The 19,898-nt window shown below is 43.9% G+C and overlaps 1 protein-coding gene across 1 annotated transcript; it reads right to left on the reverse strand.

Moving 5' to 3' along the window:
- Positions 1-106: 106 nt before the first annotated feature.
- Positions 107-13,470, reverse strand: LOC108940232 (lamina-associated polypeptide 2-like). Its single transcript, XM_029247009.1, has 12 exons — positions 13,458-13,470; positions 12,419-12,475; positions 7,809-7,990; positions 5,192-5,315; positions 4,403-4,522; positions 4,159-4,223; positions 3,751-3,816; positions 3,395-3,550; positions 2,767-2,859; positions 2,191-2,283; positions 1,543-1,607; positions 107-1,087 (listed from the first exon to the last, which is right to left on the reverse strand). Exons 1-12 carry the CDS (start codon positions 13,468-13,470, stop codon positions 769-771), a joined length of 1,353 nt encoding a protein of 450 aa, XP_029102842.1. The 3' UTR covers positions 107-768.
- Positions 13,471-19,898: the final 6,428 nt, after the last annotated feature.

The following is a 19,898-nucleotide window of genomic DNA, read 5'->3' on the forward strand; positions in this document are numbered from 1 at the left end:
AATACAGCCTTTTGAGATAGAAGAGATGTCACATGAATGTTTCGCAAGCGCAGCAGAAGTGTGGCAATTACATTGCAGAATGTCTCAAGACAAGTCATGGGCACTGTTCATTTGTAAACTTTATTCAGAAAGCATAAAATACTGCAAATCGAAGGCAAAGAAATCTTTGCTAGAGTGGCACCCTCTTGCAAAGCAACAGAAACACTACATAACATTTAAAGGGGGAGGAGAGGAAAAAAAAAAAGCCCACACACACACACACACACACACACACAAAAAGGTAAAACAGTTAAGTGAGCCACTGCCATAACATCTTTAAGAACAGAATTAAAGGCTGAAGAGACAGCACAACCTAAACTCTTCAGGAACAGCCAGCCTTCTGGCTTCAGCTACATACAATTAGTCTAAAATTTAACTTCTGAGACTTTACTGGAGCTCAGGTCTCCATGTCTATGGAGATGAACTCAAGGCTGTGTCAGTACCAGTCAGCAGTATCAGCTGACCAGGGGTATTGCTCTGCAAAGAGGCTGGACTGGCTCAGATCTCCCATATGACCACTTTAAATATATTTAAGACATTTTTTTGTCAACTAAACAGAATTTCAGATTACAAAGCTGTATGATCACATAACTGCCATGCTTTTTAAATCAACCATCAATCCAAATGTCATTTTCATGAAAATCTTACTAAAATACAGGGACACCTTGGGGTGTCTTTTGGGCAGTTCAATAAGCTCTAAACATTTGCCTTTACCGCCATGGAAACCAGTTAGTCCTCCCCAGCAAGGAAAGGCACAGCAGGATCCTGCAGGGCATCGAAGGCCTGAACCTCCTCCATATCACCTTTATTGTGGTTCCAGGCTGTGACTAGAGCAGTGAAGGGGTTAATCAGGCCATCTGTCGTGGCTCCGTAGATGAGGTAGAGGAAGCTTGTCACAAAGAGGAAGACCACAATTTGAATCCAGACAGGGACAAGCTGCTGTTGCAGCTTCTCCCTCTCTTTGGTTCCAGGGCTGGATGGAGTGCTGGGGTATTTGAACTGTACAGGCCGCCCAGCTGCCCCCTTTATGGGTCTACGACATGTGGCGCTAATGAACAGGTAGAGAAACTGCAGTTAACCAGCAATGTCAGTCCAACTGAAAAACACTTCAGGAAGCACCTGCATTTTTTGCAACTATAAGGAAAGATCCAGGAACACTAAACTCTGAACTGTATTTTCACAGGTGTTGCTCAAGAAGTTGAAAATTAACCAAGCTGTTAGTTCTTAATCTCAGCTGACCCCCAGCTGCCCCATTAGTTTCAGCTCTTTTCAGCTGAAAACTATGCATAACCCTATAGTGTAAAAGGACCCGAATCATGATTGCCATCGTATTACACATGCAATTACTGTTTTATAAACGGTAACCTGTGCTTCACAATGATACAATATTCTTCAATCAAGGCAAAGAAAAAACCCACACTACCTTTAATCAATCCCTAGAGCAATTTTGAAAAAAGCCAAATCCAAAGTAAATGCGTGAAGGCATCTGAGAATTCCACACACCTGATACCAGTAGGTGTACGGACCATATCTGGGAACATCTCTGTCAAAACATCCCTTTTGGGTTCCTGAAAAGAATGTGGGGAAAGGAGTCACTGAGGAGAGCAATGACTGACAGACAAATCACAATGCCATTTCAAGTTTTTCTCTTCTTTTTTTTTTTTTTTTTTAAATATATGAAGTTCTGTAGTGGACTCGTGTTCCATCGACAGCATAATTTTTTTTTTTTTTTTTTTTTTTTAAAACACACTGTTTCCAAGATATACAGGGTCACTGTTCCAGGGTCTAAGACAGGTGGTTAATAAATATGGAATAAATACAAGTAGCACTTTACCTGAGGTTTTGAGATTGAGACAGTAGTTGGCTTTACTAAGGAACAAATGTAAATGGATTCCCGATTCCAATCTTTTTTTTTTTTTAAAAATAAAAAGCTTATCGTTAAGAACCCAGTGTATTATGCCAATAAGCAAACAAATCATTTTAATGTATGTCCTTATAAAAGGAAGTTTGGTTTCTCGACAATGAAAAGAGCAAAAGTTCCATAGTTGAGAAAAATGTAATGAAGACCTATAGAGGAGTATTCAACATTGAAAGCACAGAGAATGTTCAAGTGAAAGATGACAAAACCCCCCAGGGGTGGGGAGTGCTCACCACATGGCTCTTGTCCCTTAGCCTCTGTTCATTGCTGGTACTGGTGATGCCCTCCATCACAACCTTGTTACAGTATGGTTTCCTCTTTTCCATCTACAATGCACACAGCAGAGTTAACATTAGTGTTCACTGGTATTGTGGTAACTGGACTGATGGAAAACTAAACCCAATCTCTACATTAGACTGACTTTCAAACATTAAAAGTGAATGTAAAGTTCACAAGAATTTTTAGCAGCTCCACATTCACTGAACAGCAGGATCTTGGTGACCACATTGGGTTTACAAGTGCCTATGTAGAAAAGAAAAACCTTTGTACCTACCATTTGGTTTTCTAAGAGTTAACAGTTATGGAAACGTATGCTTAAAATGACTTCCAGGTTAAAAAAATTGATCGCCAAAGAAATGAAACATTAACTGTAAGCAAATGTCCATGTGGTAAGAAATTTGGAAAGTATATGAGATTGTGAAGGCCAGAGTCACATGAAACTATATGCATTGATTCTTTCAGGCCAGACAGTATTGCAGTGCTCAGTTTCACAAGTTAAATAGTTGGCTGCTGGTAGCTAAGGAACTTTCCTCCTCCACCAGTTGAGTGATGCTGAAGGTTTGACTGGGGAGAGAGGTCGTGACAGCAAGTCCGCCATCCAAAGACATGCAGAGAGGCTTCACCTGTAGGGACCACATCACATCACTCAAGACTTTCAGGAGATCATGTCAGAGGGAAATCTGGATGGTGGTTCAATGTCTCTCATATTAAAGATTGTGGCATTGTCAGAAGCTGATACCTTCAATAAACAGACAGGAGTCAGACAAAAGACCTGCTAATAAAAGCCCTGTTGAAATAAAATGAAAATGTAAGAGTGGATTAAGAGCCTGGAAAGAAGAAAAAAGAAGGCCGATCCAAAATCATTACATTTTTCCATTAACTTTCCTAATCTCAGGATACCAACAAGTTGTGACCCAAGGCATCAGGATATTCTGATTTTAGCTAAAGTAGACTAAGGTGCCTCAAAATCCAGGCAAATATGGATGATTTTGGATCTTCCAGTGAAGTAGTGTGTTGATGCTAAAGAATGAACAGTAACACCGAGAGATTCATGTACATGTGACCTGCTGCCTGCATACACCCAGGAGTGTGTGTTAAACTGACACCAGGTGACTAGTGACAGAGACCAAATGATGGAAGAAAGGCAGGGAATGATACCCCCTGTGTAGGAGGTGGTCCTGTGAAGGTGTTACTGCCCAGTGTGGGGAGGACTGGTGAGGCAACCAGTGCTTGGCCCTTTTCTGCAGTAGAGTCCATTGAGGTGCCAGGGTCCTCCTCTGAGCTTATGTTCAACATGGGATCATGGCGCTGCCACTGCATGGTGACACACAGGAAATGGCCCTTTGCAACAAGTCACCCACATCAGCATTTCAGGAGAAACTCAGCTGTTCTTAACTCCAAGGCAATAATATGAGTGACCATCCCACAAAAGGTAAGACTTCAAGACCTTAGAAATGACAATAGTATCTTGGCAGAAAGGTTCTTGTTCAGGACAGTGTCAGTGTTGAATTTACCAGTCCAGAAGGTGGTAAAAAACACCTGGGGTAGTAACTGTCATCACCAAGAGAGCACTCCCCAACCTGTGCAGTAAAACAAGCACATAAGAACCACACTCCCATAGAAACAGACTTGATGAATTTTGAAAAACAATGTAAACAAAAGCTTAAACTGTTTTCAACCTCTTTTGGGAAGATTAAGGATGTAACAAGACTATTCCTTTAAAGACCAACTATTACACAAACTCCTGTAAATACTGACATTTGAGGAATGTTCCATCTGAGTTTTTTTAAAAACCACCCCACACCACACATGGTGTGAGGGAAAACACAGCTGCTGCAGTTCCCCCCACACCATTAGGCAGAAAGATGAGCATAAGGAGAAGCACATTCATTCAGTGGCTTTTTGCAAAGACTCATACTCACCCTGCTGTCAATGAGCGAACTCTGTTCCACACCTTTCACTCCCTCTGACCCGGCATATTCAGACCCTGGGGACACACACACACACACACACACACACACACACACACACACACACACCTTGTTACCCATATTATTTTCTTGTCTGAAGTTTTAAATGCAGGAACACTCAATTGGCACTTGGGGTGGGCAATGTAGCTGCTTTTATGATACAGGAGATAATCCATGGGTTCCCCCACCCCCCTACCAGAACAGTCATCCTCCTCTTCAGAGTACTGGTTTGTGTCCACAGTGCTGGTTGGTGTTGGATTTGAGGTAACATTCAACAGCCTCAGTAGCTTCTTCTCATAGAGGGCTCTGGTAGAAGCTGTAAGACAAAATACCACTGGCACCCTTGAGAACCCAAGGGTTTCGCTGTACCTTATGTACAAATAGAATCTTCAGTTCCTAATTCATATAAACCACACATTTTGAGATTTTATTGGCAAGGCAACTTGTCAGGTATTGCAGGGGAGGGGAAAAATACTCCCATTACACCTGCTGTTAACCTAGTCATTTTTTTGGGGGGGGGGGCGTGCAAAACAAATGTGTAGGACATAAAAATAAGGTTGTGTTTTAAATTCTTCAAAAATGTCATATGACCCCAGTACTGGGTTGTTTTATTACATTTTCCCCATCCCATTCCAGCCCCATTTCCCGTCACTGATTTAGTACCCTTGAGCAAGGTATGTGAAGGGTGAAACACTGCCGTTTATAACTAAACGCTCTATAAATGCAAACGCTGAAAGCTGCTTTGGATAAAAGTATAAGCTTTATTATTAAGCAACTTTCAACAAACCATTTTGAATCAGACTAGCAGGTAATGAGCCCATTCAGCACCTTGACCGTCTTCTTTCCAATCTAACCATCAATGAAACTACAGCCTAGACCAATATGGAAATTCTGGACTTGCCTACAGACACATCTGTCAGACTGCTAGTAGGGATGGTACAGGTGCATCAGCACAGAAACTGCAACATCTCTTCTACGGTCTTACCTACAATGGGCCCAGGGGTGACACCCAACCGGCGCAGCCTGTTCTTGAGCTCCTCATCTGTCAGCTGGCTTGCATCCATCACGTACAGCTCCTTGCTCTGTGCCTCCCCTGCTGGGATGTTTGCCTGTTTCGGTAAAAACAGAGCCTTTGCCGCATAAAGACTGCCTGCTGCAGTATACCTGATTAAGGTACCTACCCTAAACTGATATAGTAGAAATGATCCAGTTGTACACATTTAACATCTTACTACCTCCTCTTAGGACCCTTCAAAGTACCTAACCTGAACTGTTTGTGTTTTTTAAAAAAAAAAAAAACCCAGCTGTTTAAATGGGCAAATAATTGTAAGTAGTGTAACATACAAACCCAACATTCAGTCAAAGCATCTGTTAAATGAACACCACACTGAATGCACCTTCATATACCTACCAGCAAATTCATAACTGCCTTATGCTGCTGGGAAAACTGGTTTTTTGGCTCCTGTTTATACCCACAAAGAAATCACTTTGTGATTTAAGTGAAAGCTAGGAAATGCAAAACTAGCTAAGCCACAAAGTTGGAAAGGGGCACAGACCAATGGTTGCATGTCTGATATCACATGTTGGCAGATTACTGTATACAACTCTAGCTACACACTTCAGCACCAAGATACAAGTATTGGATGAGTTGATGTGTAGCAGCTAGCTTCCCAGACATTTCAGCTCAGATGGCTGATTGCCACCCTCAGCTTAAAGGCCAAGATCCTTTGCCTCTCAGCCTGCCCTTCCACCTGTCAGGAACTCTACAAATCCGGGCAATTCACTCATCTCATCCACTTCATTGATTAAGAACTGGGGAATAACAATGGACCCGAGTCTCGGCTGCAATGTGTTGGGAGGAGAAAAATTACCCAGTCCTGTGCGTGCATCCTATTTAAAATCCTGAGGATACACCCTTATCACACACCACACTACATAGCTCCTGGTCAAGGCCACAGTGATATCTTGCCTGGACTGCTACAGCTTCTTCCGGTCTCATCTTAATGCTTCTACCAAGAAGCCAACCAATACAAAATTCCACAGCACACATTACATTTGACCTGCTAGTGTTCTCATGTCTCTCTCATCCTTATCTGCCCCTCCACTAGCTTCCTGTATCAAGCTGAAGACTCTGGTTACAGCCTACAACAGCATCAACAGCTCTGCAGGTCCTCATCACTCGCTACATCCCAAAGAGCTCACTACACACCTTGACATCTGGTAACTTCATGATCCCAATCACAAGAGTATTAAAAAAAATCAAAAGCCTAACGGTTGTTGGATTTAGCACCAATGTGATAGAATGAGCTCCCTCTCTTACTCAAAACTGCTGAAACCCTCTCAACATTGATGAAGGCTCTCAGGACATTTCTTTGGGTCCCACTTTTCCAATCCATCTGCTCCATAGAAATAGGTCTGCATTCATTCCTTGTTATTCTATAGGAATCTATGCATACAAAAATACCAGCAAAAACTAACCAGTTTGAAAATCACATATCTGCATTTATATCCCTCCATTGTGAAACTAATTTTTGCTTACTCTGAGTTGTATATCACTTTGGGGCAAGAAGAGTGTCTGCTAAAAGAATAAAAATTTTTCCATCAAGGTTTAACAAAGTAACTAAGGTCATAGAACACTGCAATTTTTTTCTCATGTTATAATACAGTACATCCAAAATGTCAAGTTATGAAGAAAAAGCTACACGCATTTACGGTAAACTGGAAGCCATTCTAGAATGGTCTTAAAAATCTATCCCTGTGAACCCATTTCTCCTGAACGCCTGTCACCTAAATTCCTCTATCATCAGCTCCTATGAAAACCTACATATTTCAATCACATCTACAGGCAGCTACTCGAGTCACGTATACCAGCAAGACGGTGGTATTAGACAAACCCGGTGCTGTTTGACAGCATTTAGTCATTTTCAATACCTTGCTCAAGGGTACTGGAGCAGTGGGTGAGATTCGAACCCGCAACCTTCGGATCTGAAGACAGCGGCTCTACCCGCTACTCTATCACGACACCCCTCAAGTGTCTAAAATACTTGAAGGATGTGTGCGTGCGCGTGTGCTCATGGGCAGAGCTGGAGACCACCCCTGTTCTGCACCCCATACCCCTCACCCAGGCATGGGGGTTCAACTCAGACCGGTGGTGTCAGTTTCAGTGCGTGTGTGAGACAGCTGCACCGCTGCTTTGGGTCATCCAGTGCTGACTTCAGCAGACCCTTGGACTGCAGTCCAAACACCCCCACCCCAACTAGTCTCTAACATTAGCAACACACACAGCCTCAGGGAGCTCTGACAGAGAACAAAAAAAAGTCAGTGTCTCTCCTTAAACACCATCAGAACACACATCTCAGCACACACTCAACTTCCAATCATGCAGCATGTTGTTAAACCATATAATTATATTAGCCCATTCTGGACACTGTCTCCGTGTGAGGTCACAACTCACTAAGCAAGTAACCTGGTCAAATATCAATCATGTACCGTGGTATTACCATACAAGACGCAGGTTTTGTGACAAATTTATCAGCGTGACTTTGTTTCCCGCATTCTGGAAAGCATTTTTGCATCCAGATAGGCAGTAAAGAGTAACTCACGCCGCCGCCGCCGCCCTCCTCTTCGGCGTCACAGAGTTGCGCCACGCGCGTACAGGTGAGGTGATGTGTCTCAGGTGCAGCTCCACGTGCACCTGCTTCGTACTGCCCTCTGCCGGCAGGGCCACGTCGTGCACCAGCAGCAGCACCGCCGGGAGTTACCGCTTGGACAGGCGAGCGGGGTCCTGCGGGAACAGGGGCATGTCGGAGTCACGGCGACAGGGGCGAACTGTGCGCGCGCCACGCCTCGGCGGGACCGTGCGTGCGTGCGCGCGCGCGCGCGCATGCGCGTACCGCACAGCCATCTCACCGAGGGGGAGGCTAAGGCCGTATCATGGTACTATTGTGACCCTAGGAAGCAAAAGCGGTGAATTACAAACCATCGCCCAGTACAAAAGGAAAAGCGTCCAGCTGTGTAGAGCCACCTGCCTGAGCGAAGCGCCTGTTGCTCAATTTGTGCTAAGCACTGACTGACACAGACCCCCCCTGAGCAAACCGCTGCTGTTAACGTACAGACTTTACATAAAACTAAAATAATAATATCGCATCTATTTTAATATGGGGAAACAAGTCCCGGGTGCCACTTACTACGTTAGCTGACCGTACAATTCACTTAATTACTTTCACCTAGCGCTTGCTGCCGTGAACTTTATATTGGCGGAGATGCGTGACGTGTTTAACTAATCGCCTTGTTCATGTTCATGGACCCGTGACGTGTTCACCTAACTGCCTTTTCTATCTTTTTTAGTAATAGTTAACCGACCACCTTCTCCATGTTCATGGACCCGTAACGTGTCGTGTTCACCTAACTCTGCCTTCTCTATCTTTTTAGTAGTAGTTAACCGACCACCTTCTCCATGGCCCCGTGACATGTTCACCTAACCACCTTTTCATAGTTCTGTCACATATTTAACTGACCACCTTCTCCAAGTTCATGGACGCGCGACGTGTCGTGTTCACCCAACTGCCTTCTCTGTCTTTTTAGTAATATTTAACCGACCACCTTCTCCTTATTCATGGACCTGTGACAGGTTGAACTACCCACCTTCTCTGCACTTGAGGATCTGTGACATGATTAACTAACTTTGCCTTCTCCATAATCGTGAAACTAATTTTAAACTTCACACCGGTGATTTATGAGCGTATGTTCTATGCAAGTTCTGCATGAGTCATGAACACACATTTGGTCTCAGTTATGTTAATTGGTCGAGGAGTTAGTGCTCTGCGAAACTCGTGTCTGCCGTGTGATGGTGGCTTTTCTTTGAAGGAGCAGCTAGGCCCTAGGGTTAGGGGTCAGGTGTCCCCATCCACAAGTGGCATTTCCACTCTGTGCCCAATGGCTTTCAACCCTACATGAGATATCATGTATAATCACATAGGAATAGAAAGCCATAAAACACAGAAGTAATCACCTTTTATGGGGACAAGTCATAAAATTTACACCAGAGCAAACTATATTGGTATAATAAAGAAGAAGAGACCAGCTGATTGTCTTGAAAGTTTTCATCCTGACTGATTAAAGTATGATAGCAAAAAAAAAAAAACAATGATTATACTGGGGACTGATTTGAACACAGCCGCTGCGCTATACTCCAAACATGCCTTTCATTTTCAGGCCATGTCCCAGCTTGCCATCCCTCCCACACTGCGACCCTTTTACAACCTCCCAAGCCTGGCCTCCATGGCTTCTATTTCGATCACTTCTTCAGAAAAATCCCCCACACAGAATCATGAGTAAAAATGGTAACAGCAGCCAACTTCTAGTTAACAGTCCTCATTTCTGGACTCATCACTATGATGACAGGTTATGAATCCCAAATACATCCCCTGTAATGCCTTCTTGAGCATGGCTTGTCTCCGCTCAGGGGGTTTGCCAGCACTATTCACGAATGATCATACCATACCCTGTCTACCGACTGTCTTTCAACCGTTCACACTCAGTGCTTATCTGTTACCGTGGTTGGTTGCAGTTGGAAATGAAACACCGCCAGATGGTAGATGCATGAACGACTTCACACACTGACCTACAGGGAAGCAGGCGGAGGCTCGTGTCATGGTGTGGATGCTGTATCTCGAATCGTGATCCCAGATGAGGTCACACTCAGCATACATGACTTTCTGTGCCTTTGCTTTCACATTAGGGTCATGAACCCAAGCTGAGTTGGCTGGACCACATTCAGTAATAAGGTCCGTCTCGCTACAGAATCCGATTTGGGAATATTTAATTGGGAACTCCCGTCACGTAGAGAACACAACAATTACAGGGTTTCATACATTATCCCGTTCTCTGGATGGATGAGAATAAAAAAAAAATACAGAATTTTCTATCAAAACTAATCTTGACGAGCTCCATTAATGATATACTACATATTCTTCTGAACATACACTGAAACGGGGATATTTCTGGTAAACACCTTATTAAAAAGATTTGTTTGTCAAATTTGTTATGTAAATCATTAATGTCATTCACTTGCTGAAATTCAGTGTTTTTCTTGGGATGTAATTACAAGAATCATGTAAAACTTACCATCTGTTGTACAGCTGCCAAGAGGGTGCTATATCAAGAGTTTAATGTTTTTGGGGCTTAATTAATAATCTATTTTACCTAAAGAAAATAATGTCTGAAATTCAAAATAATATTTTTGAGGAATATTACAAGAGTAAATTAAAAGGCATAGCAGTTTCGGCAAAGAGGCAAATTTAATCATTGCAGGAGAACACAGAAGTGAGTTGGCTCATTTGACAAGTATAAAAATTTCATTTTTCAGGCTACAGTGATCTTACACCCTTTAAGTATTCAGAATGAGGGCACTGAAAGAAAACACGGAACATAGTCATACTGTTATGGCAGTAACACTGAGATACCACTACCGGCTTAATTTGCTGAACCAGCAGTGGTAAGGAGACCATCAGCAATCGAGAGGTGTTATTATGGTTTATTTACACTTTGGTACGACTGTGTGAAACAGACAGTCCGCTTCATTTGTCACAACAGTGTTTCACTAGTTCACAGCAGTGCATTTATAAAGTCTGCAGTCTGGCAAAACGAAACTGCCGTGTGTTAAGTGAGTCGGCGGAGGTGTGGATCACAGTGGGGTGGGGGGGGGGCGGGGTATTTAATCGAGGCATCCATCCTCACAATCTGAAGTGCGCACTCAGAAAATTGCACATAAATGTCAGCTCATTGAGTCTCCCACCGTGATTTTGGGTGTTGACGATTAGAGTCATGCTGGCTGTTGATTAATCTTGACGTAGCACCTGCACAATACATCTGTAAGTGTGTGCATTCGAGCCAAATGATTCATTTCATTCAGACGAGCTGAGGCACCTTGCGCCAGTGTTATAATATCCTTTTCTCATGTCTATGGATGGATGGCTTATAATCGTTTTAATCATTTATGGATTTTAATCATTGCAGTAAAGTAGAAAAAGCAAGTGTGTTAACATGAGACTTACCTATGGTGTCCTGATGTGGCCATGCCTGCTGTAGCAAGTTCAAGGCATGATGCACTACACTCTGGAACCCGTCGCTCTTCCTCCCTCAGTCCCTCAAATGTCACGCTGGCAGAGGCTGTTTCTCAAGTCCAGCAGAATCCTCCTCGCACTCATTCCAATGCACGGTGCAAAACGTCTCGAGGAGATCAGAGTTACTGCGCTCCATTTCCCCTTATCTCCCCACCACATACTGTGCACTGTAGTGCATCAGAGAGGTTGAAATCTTCATAAAGCATAAATGTCACCGCAGCGTTAGCCTGGATGAATATTTTGGCACAGTCAACAAGCAATGCACTTTGCTGTTACACCAGAAAATAGAAAAAGGTCTTTTTATAATCGAGCAGCTGATGTACCCCTGGGAGGAGAAGTGTCGTTTCTCTGCTTTGTGCAACTCCCCCAGCAAATCAGAATGGCAAAAAAGATTCAAATCACTTTTCTTCTGAGCGGATGGGTGGGGTTCTCGTTTAAGTCTCGTCGCTCTACCAGGGCTCTGTCCGACCCCTTCTATTTACGATTAAGGACTTTTATAAGGATTACGAGGTCATGTCTGCTGTGATGTGCTCACAGAAGTGTGTCGAGCGTAGAAACTCTCCTCTCTCAGAAGTTAAGGACTGTCAAGTCACGACTTTTATCATTTTGCCCAGGGCCCTTAGTCATGTATATTCAATTTCACCCTTAAAATACACCTTAACTACAGTAGCCTGAGTCCCTTTTGCAGCTGCAAGGTGAAATGGTTCTCAGACAGCTGCAGTACATAATGTTGTTAAACTCAAAGAGAATCATACTTTTTATGAACATAAAAATATGTGGAAATAGTGTTTTATGTTGTATTTATGAAGGTAAAATGTATTGGGTTACTTACTGACATTGGTGCGTTTAACGACCCTTTAATTCTTCTAGAATTAGACAGTTTAAAACAAGATTCTCCTCCTCTCCACTATTTATGTAAGGTGCTTAGAACCTGAAATTGTTTAGCACACAGTTATAAGAAATTGCACAGATTTCATAATTTCTTTGTCAATCTTAAGGCGTCGTCATACCGTCATAGCTGTAACTCGTAGACTATCAAAGTTTTGTCCCCTGGCACTGAATATACCGGCAATAGAACAGGTACTTACCTTCTGGGCTCCATCCTTCAGTGTTCAGCTGTGGAACAGACTTCTTTTTCTTAGCCCCTGTATGAAGAGACAATGAAAGTGCGGTGGGGGGCAGGGTGAGCGAGTGAGTGAGAGAGAGAGAGAGAGAGAGAGAGCGAGAGAGAGAAAGAGAGAAAGCAAAAGAGAGAGAGGTAATTTTAGAGCTTCCAAAGACAGCAGTCTCAGTGAAAGTAATAATAATAATAAAAATTTAAAAAAAAACATAATAATAAAAATAATAGGAAGAATGGTCTGACTAAAAGGGCTTCACATACAATTGCATCATGTTAACTGATAGCACAAAAACACTTATTAATTGCTTAAACGTCAGAAAAAAAATGAGAAAAGTCATAAGGAGTAAAAGGCACAAGTCTTTCGTTTGTCCAGATATTTTTAAAAAAGCTGATATATTTCACATTTTCACGTTTAAACAAATATTTCACACAGAATTTCTTGTTTCTTGGTGTTTACCTTTTTCCTTCCCCTCCTTACGAGGGAACAGAAGATTAAAAAAAGTGCCCTCTAAGGCCAAATAAAAAACCTTTCTGCTCAATTGCACAAAATCAAAATATTAAGTGAAAGCGCAGGCAGACATTTTTGTACTGCTTGAGGATTACACATATTATTTGAAAGCTTAGAAATTTTGGCTTTGCGTCAATTTTGGCCAAAATGAGGCCGAATTTACAAATGCAGAGCGTGTTCTTCTTGAGAAAATTATGAAATTAGTAAGAAATTCGTTTACTTTCCTAAACGTTGAAACGATATTAAGGAAAAAGTGTCCTAGTAATTAATAATTGTTTGGACGTAAACAAGTGGGAATGCAGCTGTTCCCAGGCGGCTGCTTCCCTACGTCTCCCGTGAAGTCTTGGTGGCGTGATGTACAGCATGACATGCGACTCTCCTTTGATAGCCTACGCCTCACTGTCGGTCCAGCTGACCGCCCTCCTCACAGAGCATCGACTGGTCGTGGACAAGGAGCTTCAGACCCTCCAGTGGTGCCAACGGGCTTATCCGCAGGTACCTGACAGGTCCATCGGAGGAACCGACACAGCGGCCAGGCAAGGTCCCCCGGTCGGCTCCGCTCCGGCGGCGGGGGGACGGCGCCAATTAGGCTCCCCTCCCGCTGCGGTACAGCGCAGGCTTTACTCACAGAGGCAGCCAAGAGAGTGGATGATGTTCATTTCTGTCCTGGCAATAACAGACCAGTCCACAGGCAGCATTCCAGCATAGTGCCAGGTGTGGACGCAAGATTGGACAAACGCTCGACATGAGCTCAGGCAGTGCGCGGACAACCTGCGGACCCTTTGTCCTCATCTCAAAAGCAGGGCGCGGGACGTTTTTGTTCTCCTTTTTCGTGCTGAGGTTTTTCACAATGCATTCCTATGTCACAAAGTTAGGCAGGGGCTGGATTAACAGTGCTAGAATAGCAGGCGCTCGAGAGCCTAACAAGAACGTTGCATATAGAAAAGGCAATTGCACCTGTGGTGTTTTTTCTTCTCTTTGAGCTTTTCAGTATTCTAAACCTGTCCCTTTCTGTGTTTCCTTGTCCTCTCCGCTCTCCTACTGGTGATCTGTCAGCACAAGTGATTGTGGACGAGCTCTGTATCCATCTCCAAGCTTCGGTTAGCGACACCCCCCCCGGAGCCCCCCCGGAGCCCCCCCAGCACAGAGCTGTGACACAGCGAGGGTGAAAACTGGGGATGGCAATTTAGCAGATACTAGACAACCGACAGGAGAGAGACGGCGATGCTGGAGGAGGGGTGTCGGTGTCGGAGAAGGAGGAACACACGAGATCTAAGAATGTACAGTAAGCGGAGAAGATGATACCATGGGAGTACTGGAGATCATGGTAACACGGGAATGCAGAAAGTCACGCCGCCCACAAGCGGACCTCACCAGGCCCCTGCGTACCTAAGGCCCTCCGTTTTACACTGCGAATACAGCTCTAGCCTGTTGTTTCCATCTGCATTATAGCCCCTGCCAGTTTCTCTTTTCTCCCCGCTCTCTCATTTTTCTTCCGCTGCACACAGAGACGCTCAGTCCATTACCGAGTGCCGCCTCTCGCCAAGTCACACTTCACGGGCCTGCTCTCCGGAGACGACGGGAGGGGAGGGCTTCAGGGAGAGGCAGCGCGGGACACCGGGAAGGCTCCTTCCTTTGATTTGGCTCCGGCTGTGAAAAGGCTCCCGGCGCCGCCGTCCGAGCTGTGAGACAGGCCCCCCTCGCACCGCAGGAGCCTTCGCAAGAAGCGAAACGTGTTTTTTTCACAACAGGAGAACGTCTATGGCGCCACCATCCCAGGTCCGCTACCCTCCTCTCACCTCCAGGGCTGCGGAGGATGGGAATGGGACGGGACGTGGAACCAAGGAACACAATGCGCTGATGTTCAATCGGTGTTAAATACAGCGTGGTGGCGTGATGTACAGCATGACATGCGAACCTGAAAGCATGTGAACCTGTTGTGTCCCTTAGTTTTACCACAAAATAGCTATTTTATTGAGAAGCTGTGTTTCTCATCTCACACGATAGGTGTGTAATGATCAATTCCATATGTTGCTTTAGAGGAAATCGTGTGTGTCGTAGAAACACGGAAGTGGTGCAGGTGCAAAAATAAGCAAAGTCCAAGTTGCTTTGGTTAAACCAAGTAGGTAAGCAGAATTGGGGGCGTAAATCATAATCATTTATTCATTTTATAAGTTTAAGATTTTATACAAGAATAATGACCATCGTTTGAGGGTTCACTTACTTTTAAGCAGTACTGTGCATACAGCTGTTGTCTTCATCCATCGCATTGTGCTTATTTTGACCCCTGCTGGAATGGATCTTCTCAGACAGTTCCAGCATCTTTGGAGTTTCGATAATGAGGTGCAGATAAGCTTAAAAATGCTTTATTACAAATCTGCGGAATCTCACCAGATGACGCATTGCAGTTGGCCGCACCTGCAGCCTCTCTTCTACCCCTTATGTACCCCCCCCCTTGTCTGCTACCTATAAAGCAGACCGTCCACTGGTCTCCTAAACAGAGATGCTTGGTATTCTAGAAATTTCCACAGCAGACAAAGGAAAGAGAAGGCTCCAAGTAAGACACAAAAGAGTGAAAACTGAAGACTTAAAAGAATGCCGTATAGTGAATAATATAATGAAGAGTTGGTAAAGCATAATTAAAAGTAAATCATGGCGATATAATGAAGCGCAAATGATAATGAACTTGTGAAAAAAGTAAGTACTCTCCAATTAGCAGACAAATACCATTAGAATTCATAAGCAGTGCTCATGTCATCTTATTCATTGCTTCTTCTTCCAGAGATCAGCTGATGATAGTTACAGCCAAAGGTGTCATTGTCAGACAACTGGAATTTTGATTATATTTTTGACTATATTTATTTTGACCCCTGCCCCCAATTAAATTAATTAGACTGCATTATAATTCACTGGGCAGCACCGTGTTCAGCTGGCCATACTTATATTCTTAAAAATCTGGGGCCTACTTTATCGGTTAGTCAGCTGTTCCTAGCGTAATATCAGATGAATTGGGAAATATTTTTATTATTAATGGAATGTTCTGCCCTTCCTCCTCACATTAAACTCTTCCAGGACGTGATTCCACAGCTCCTGAAGTACCTGCCTTGTAGCTCCCTACATTTTACCATGTTACAAAGGCCAGTCTGCTATGAGAAATGGGGAAACATGTCTCTAAATGAAGTGGAACAGGAGAGAAATTCCTTGTTGCCCGTTTTGACGCCGATGACCGAAATGCAGGGGCTCTCGCTCGCATGACAGCTGGGTGTGAAGCGCTCTTCTGGAACAGAAGGGTTGTGCTGATCTAAAGTAAGGCAAGAGCTGTGACACGTGATGGCACTGGTTTTTCTTCCTCACTCTTCATTTCTAGTTAACTTCCGACCATCCAGAGGACACGTTAATAAAGCATATCGATAAATTTAACGGATCTGATCTTACACGCACCTCCGTGACTGTTTGACTGAGGAAAGTGATGTGAAAGTGTAGTTACCCCTAGGAAGACTTCAGATCTGACATGTGAACTATTCATATATTTCATACGGGACAGCTGGTGATGTAGTGGTTTGAGCTACTGCCTTTGGCCCTAAGGGGTTGCAGGTTCAAGCCCCCCTTTCAGCTATTGCCATACCCAAAGCAACACGGAACACCTGAGGTGTGGCATGATGCATAAAAGGCAACATCAGAACAGGAGCTGACATGGAGCCTTGTTACTTGTGATTTCCTTCTCCTTATGTCTTCTCTACTCTTTCCTGATCCCTTAGCCCTTTCCCAGTCCCGAGCTCCTACTTCTTTTCCTTGTGCCTCCTTATGATCATTGACCTCTTGCCTGTGTACCGACCTTGCGCCTCGAAGACCTTTTGCCTGTCCTGTGACGAAGTTTCTTGGAATTCCCATAATAAAGCCTTTATTCCGTTCTGCACTTGGGTCCGTCACTTCCTTCTGGGGCCGAACATGACAGCTATAGTACCATTAAGCACTACATCGCTCCAGTAAAAATTACTGTGGCAGATGAGGCAGGAAAGGTGAGGTGCTCACCTCTCGGCGTCTTTATTTAGGGTCGTGCGGGGGAAGACAACAGCGGGGGAAAGGGGGGAACCGGGAACTGGTAGAGCGGGGCGGTGCTTCGGGGTTGTGGTTGGGATTGGGGTTGTGGTTGGGACCGGGATCGTGGTTGGGACCGGGGTCGTGGCTCTCTCTCTCTCTATCTTTCTCCTGCATCTCTCTCTTCTTCTCACTGGCGGGTCAGGGTGGGAGAAATAGAGGTTGCAATTAGCCCCAACTGCGGCTGGCTTACCCCGGACTCCTCCCCCCTCCCTGCCCGCCTCGGCGTGTTACATTACCCACCTCTATAAATGAGTAACTAACTCTAAGAACCTTAACATTGTAAGTTGCTTTGGAAAAACATGTCAGCTAAATGAATAAAGGTAACTTGTGGTAACATAATCCGTTTTCATTTCGTTCAGTGCGTCTGACATTGTTGCTCGATGAATAATCCCATAATATTGAATCTTTTCTCAAGAGGTTGTCTGGGCAGCTGATAGCACGTTGATTAGATCCGAAAAGCTGCAAGTTCAAATCACCCCTACCACTTTAATACCCTTGAGCAAGGTACTTACCGTCCGATAAAATTACGCAGCTGTATAAATGGGTAAATAACTGTACATAGCTTAATATTGTAAGTCGCTTCGGGAAAAAGTGTCAGCTGAATGAATAAAGGTAATCTTCATGGCAGTATTAAAATAAAATGCGTTTTGGTTTAGGTGACCAGGGTATCCACAGCTACGACTGCATCGATTTCCTCCACAGCCAAGTTAAACAACTCAGGGTTGACCATATAGCCACATGTATGAGAAGAAGTGCTCATTTTTGATGACTTCCGTCCCAACTTTGAAGAGTGCTTGTCTGAGTCTTCCTCGCTGATCCTCTCACCCCTCCGTGTTGTTGTTTTCGTAGGCGCCGTGCCACAGTGCTAGGCTCCTGCTGGGGAAATGGATCTCGGGCGTACGCCTCCGTGGGCCAAGACACACAGAGCGCCGCGGAAAGCCTTCCTCCTCATCACTGTCAGCCGAGTGACCCGCTGTCTGTCAGCTGGACAGGAACCAATTACCCATCCGCTTTGCTCCAGAGAAACTCACCGACAGGTACCTCGCACAAATAGCACAGCGCTTTCACTGCGGGTCAAATGCTTGTCCACTTTGAGAAATGGCCAGCCTGGCTCCGAAGGAAGTCGAATGGGGTGCATTCTTACTCTGGTAGACCTCAGCAGATACAATTTCCACAATATCATTATATATTTTAGATATGTACATACAGTGTTACATATACATTTATTCATTTGGCAGACACTTTTCTCCAAAGCGACGTACATCTCAGAGAAAATACATTATGTTCATTACATTAGGAGAAAGAGATACTTAGATGCAGATGTGCGATTCTTAAGTTAGTTTGTTTCTTTCCACCATGTGAACCAGTGTTCATCACATGAGTAGCTGTGTAAAACTCAGAATATCGATGATTTCTGATCACCTTCGTAATATTTTTTTTTTTTTTTTTTTTGGAGATACACAAATTTTTCTGTTACGTTACAGGAGTAGCTGCGTAAAGGTTTATCCGGGCATCATCTTAAACGGCGCATGAACATTTACACCTTACATGAACTTAAGAGATCATGGGCGAAGTGAGTGTGGAAGAGCTGAGTTTTCAGACCCTTTTTGAAATGAGGACAGCGATTCAGCAGTTCTGAGTGAGAGAGGGAGGTCATTGCACCACAACGGAGCCAGAACCGAGAACCTCTGTGCTTTACCTTTCGTATGCGAGACCACCAATTGAGCAGCTGTGGAAGAGCGTAATGGTCTGGTTGGGGTGTAGCGGTTGATCAGGTCAGATGCATTTATAGGCTGTATCCAGGGTCTTATTTTACATATAGACACACAGTATCTATATATATATATATGTGTATATAGGTCAATTTTAGTTTCAGGAAGACGACTTAACAAGAAGCTTTGTTTAACAGCCCCTTATAAGGCGTTTCTTTGCATTTAAGACATCCAAATTTGGATTTTGCAAACCTCCCATCACCCGAGCAACACAAGACATTTGAATTCATTCATTCAGCAGAAATTTTTCTCCGAAGAGACGTACAGTGATTTTTTTACTAGAATTTAGCTGACACCTTTATCCAAGGTGAATTACAACATTGGATATTCTGTTTTAAACAAACTGCCACTAAGTTTTAATTGAGTTTAATTAATGAAGGGTAACTGCTTAGTTATGTTGTGTTATGATGACTAATGTTGAAGTACAGTACAGTGCAAAAGTTTTAGGCACTTGGTTGGGGGAAAAAGCTGTAAAATGACAATGCTTCCAAAAATAATGCTCCTAATTAATAAACTTCCTACAAAACTTAGTAACCATCCATTGTCAACAACTGCTTGTCCCAAGCGGGGTTGCGACGGGTTTGGCCGGGTCCCACTATCTGGTGGGTCTAGGGTTCGAGTCCTTCTTGGCGTGCTTTGCGATGGACTGTCATTCCGTCCTGGGTGTGTCCCCTCCCCCTCCAGCCTTACGCCCTATGCTGCCGGGTTGGGCTCCGGCTCCCCACGACCCCGCATGGGACAAGCGGTTTCAGATGGTGTGTGTGTGTGTGTGTGTGTGTGTAACTATCTGGGACAATAAGTTGCACGGGTCATATTGCACAAAATAGGAAATATGTTTTTCATTGGAATAAAATACGTAACATTCTGAGATTCAGTAGAAATGTTGTGGCAAGACAAAAAACACTGTTTTCAAATTTAAAAGACCTTTTTCCTCCCAGCTTTTAAAAAGGTTAATCCCTAAGTAACATGGTCTAAGACTGATCATTTATTTTATATTCAAAATCACGCCGTAAAAACCTTAATGAGCTCAAAGAGGACGTTGCTGCAGAAACCCTGAAGTTGGAGAA

Source organism: Scleropages formosus, chromosome 2 (assembly GCF_900964775.1).
Source record: "Scleropages formosus chromosome 2, fSclFor1.1, whole genome shotgun sequence".
Taxonomy (NCBI): Eukaryota; Metazoa; Chordata; class Actinopteri; order Osteoglossiformes; family Osteoglossidae; genus Scleropages; species Scleropages formosus.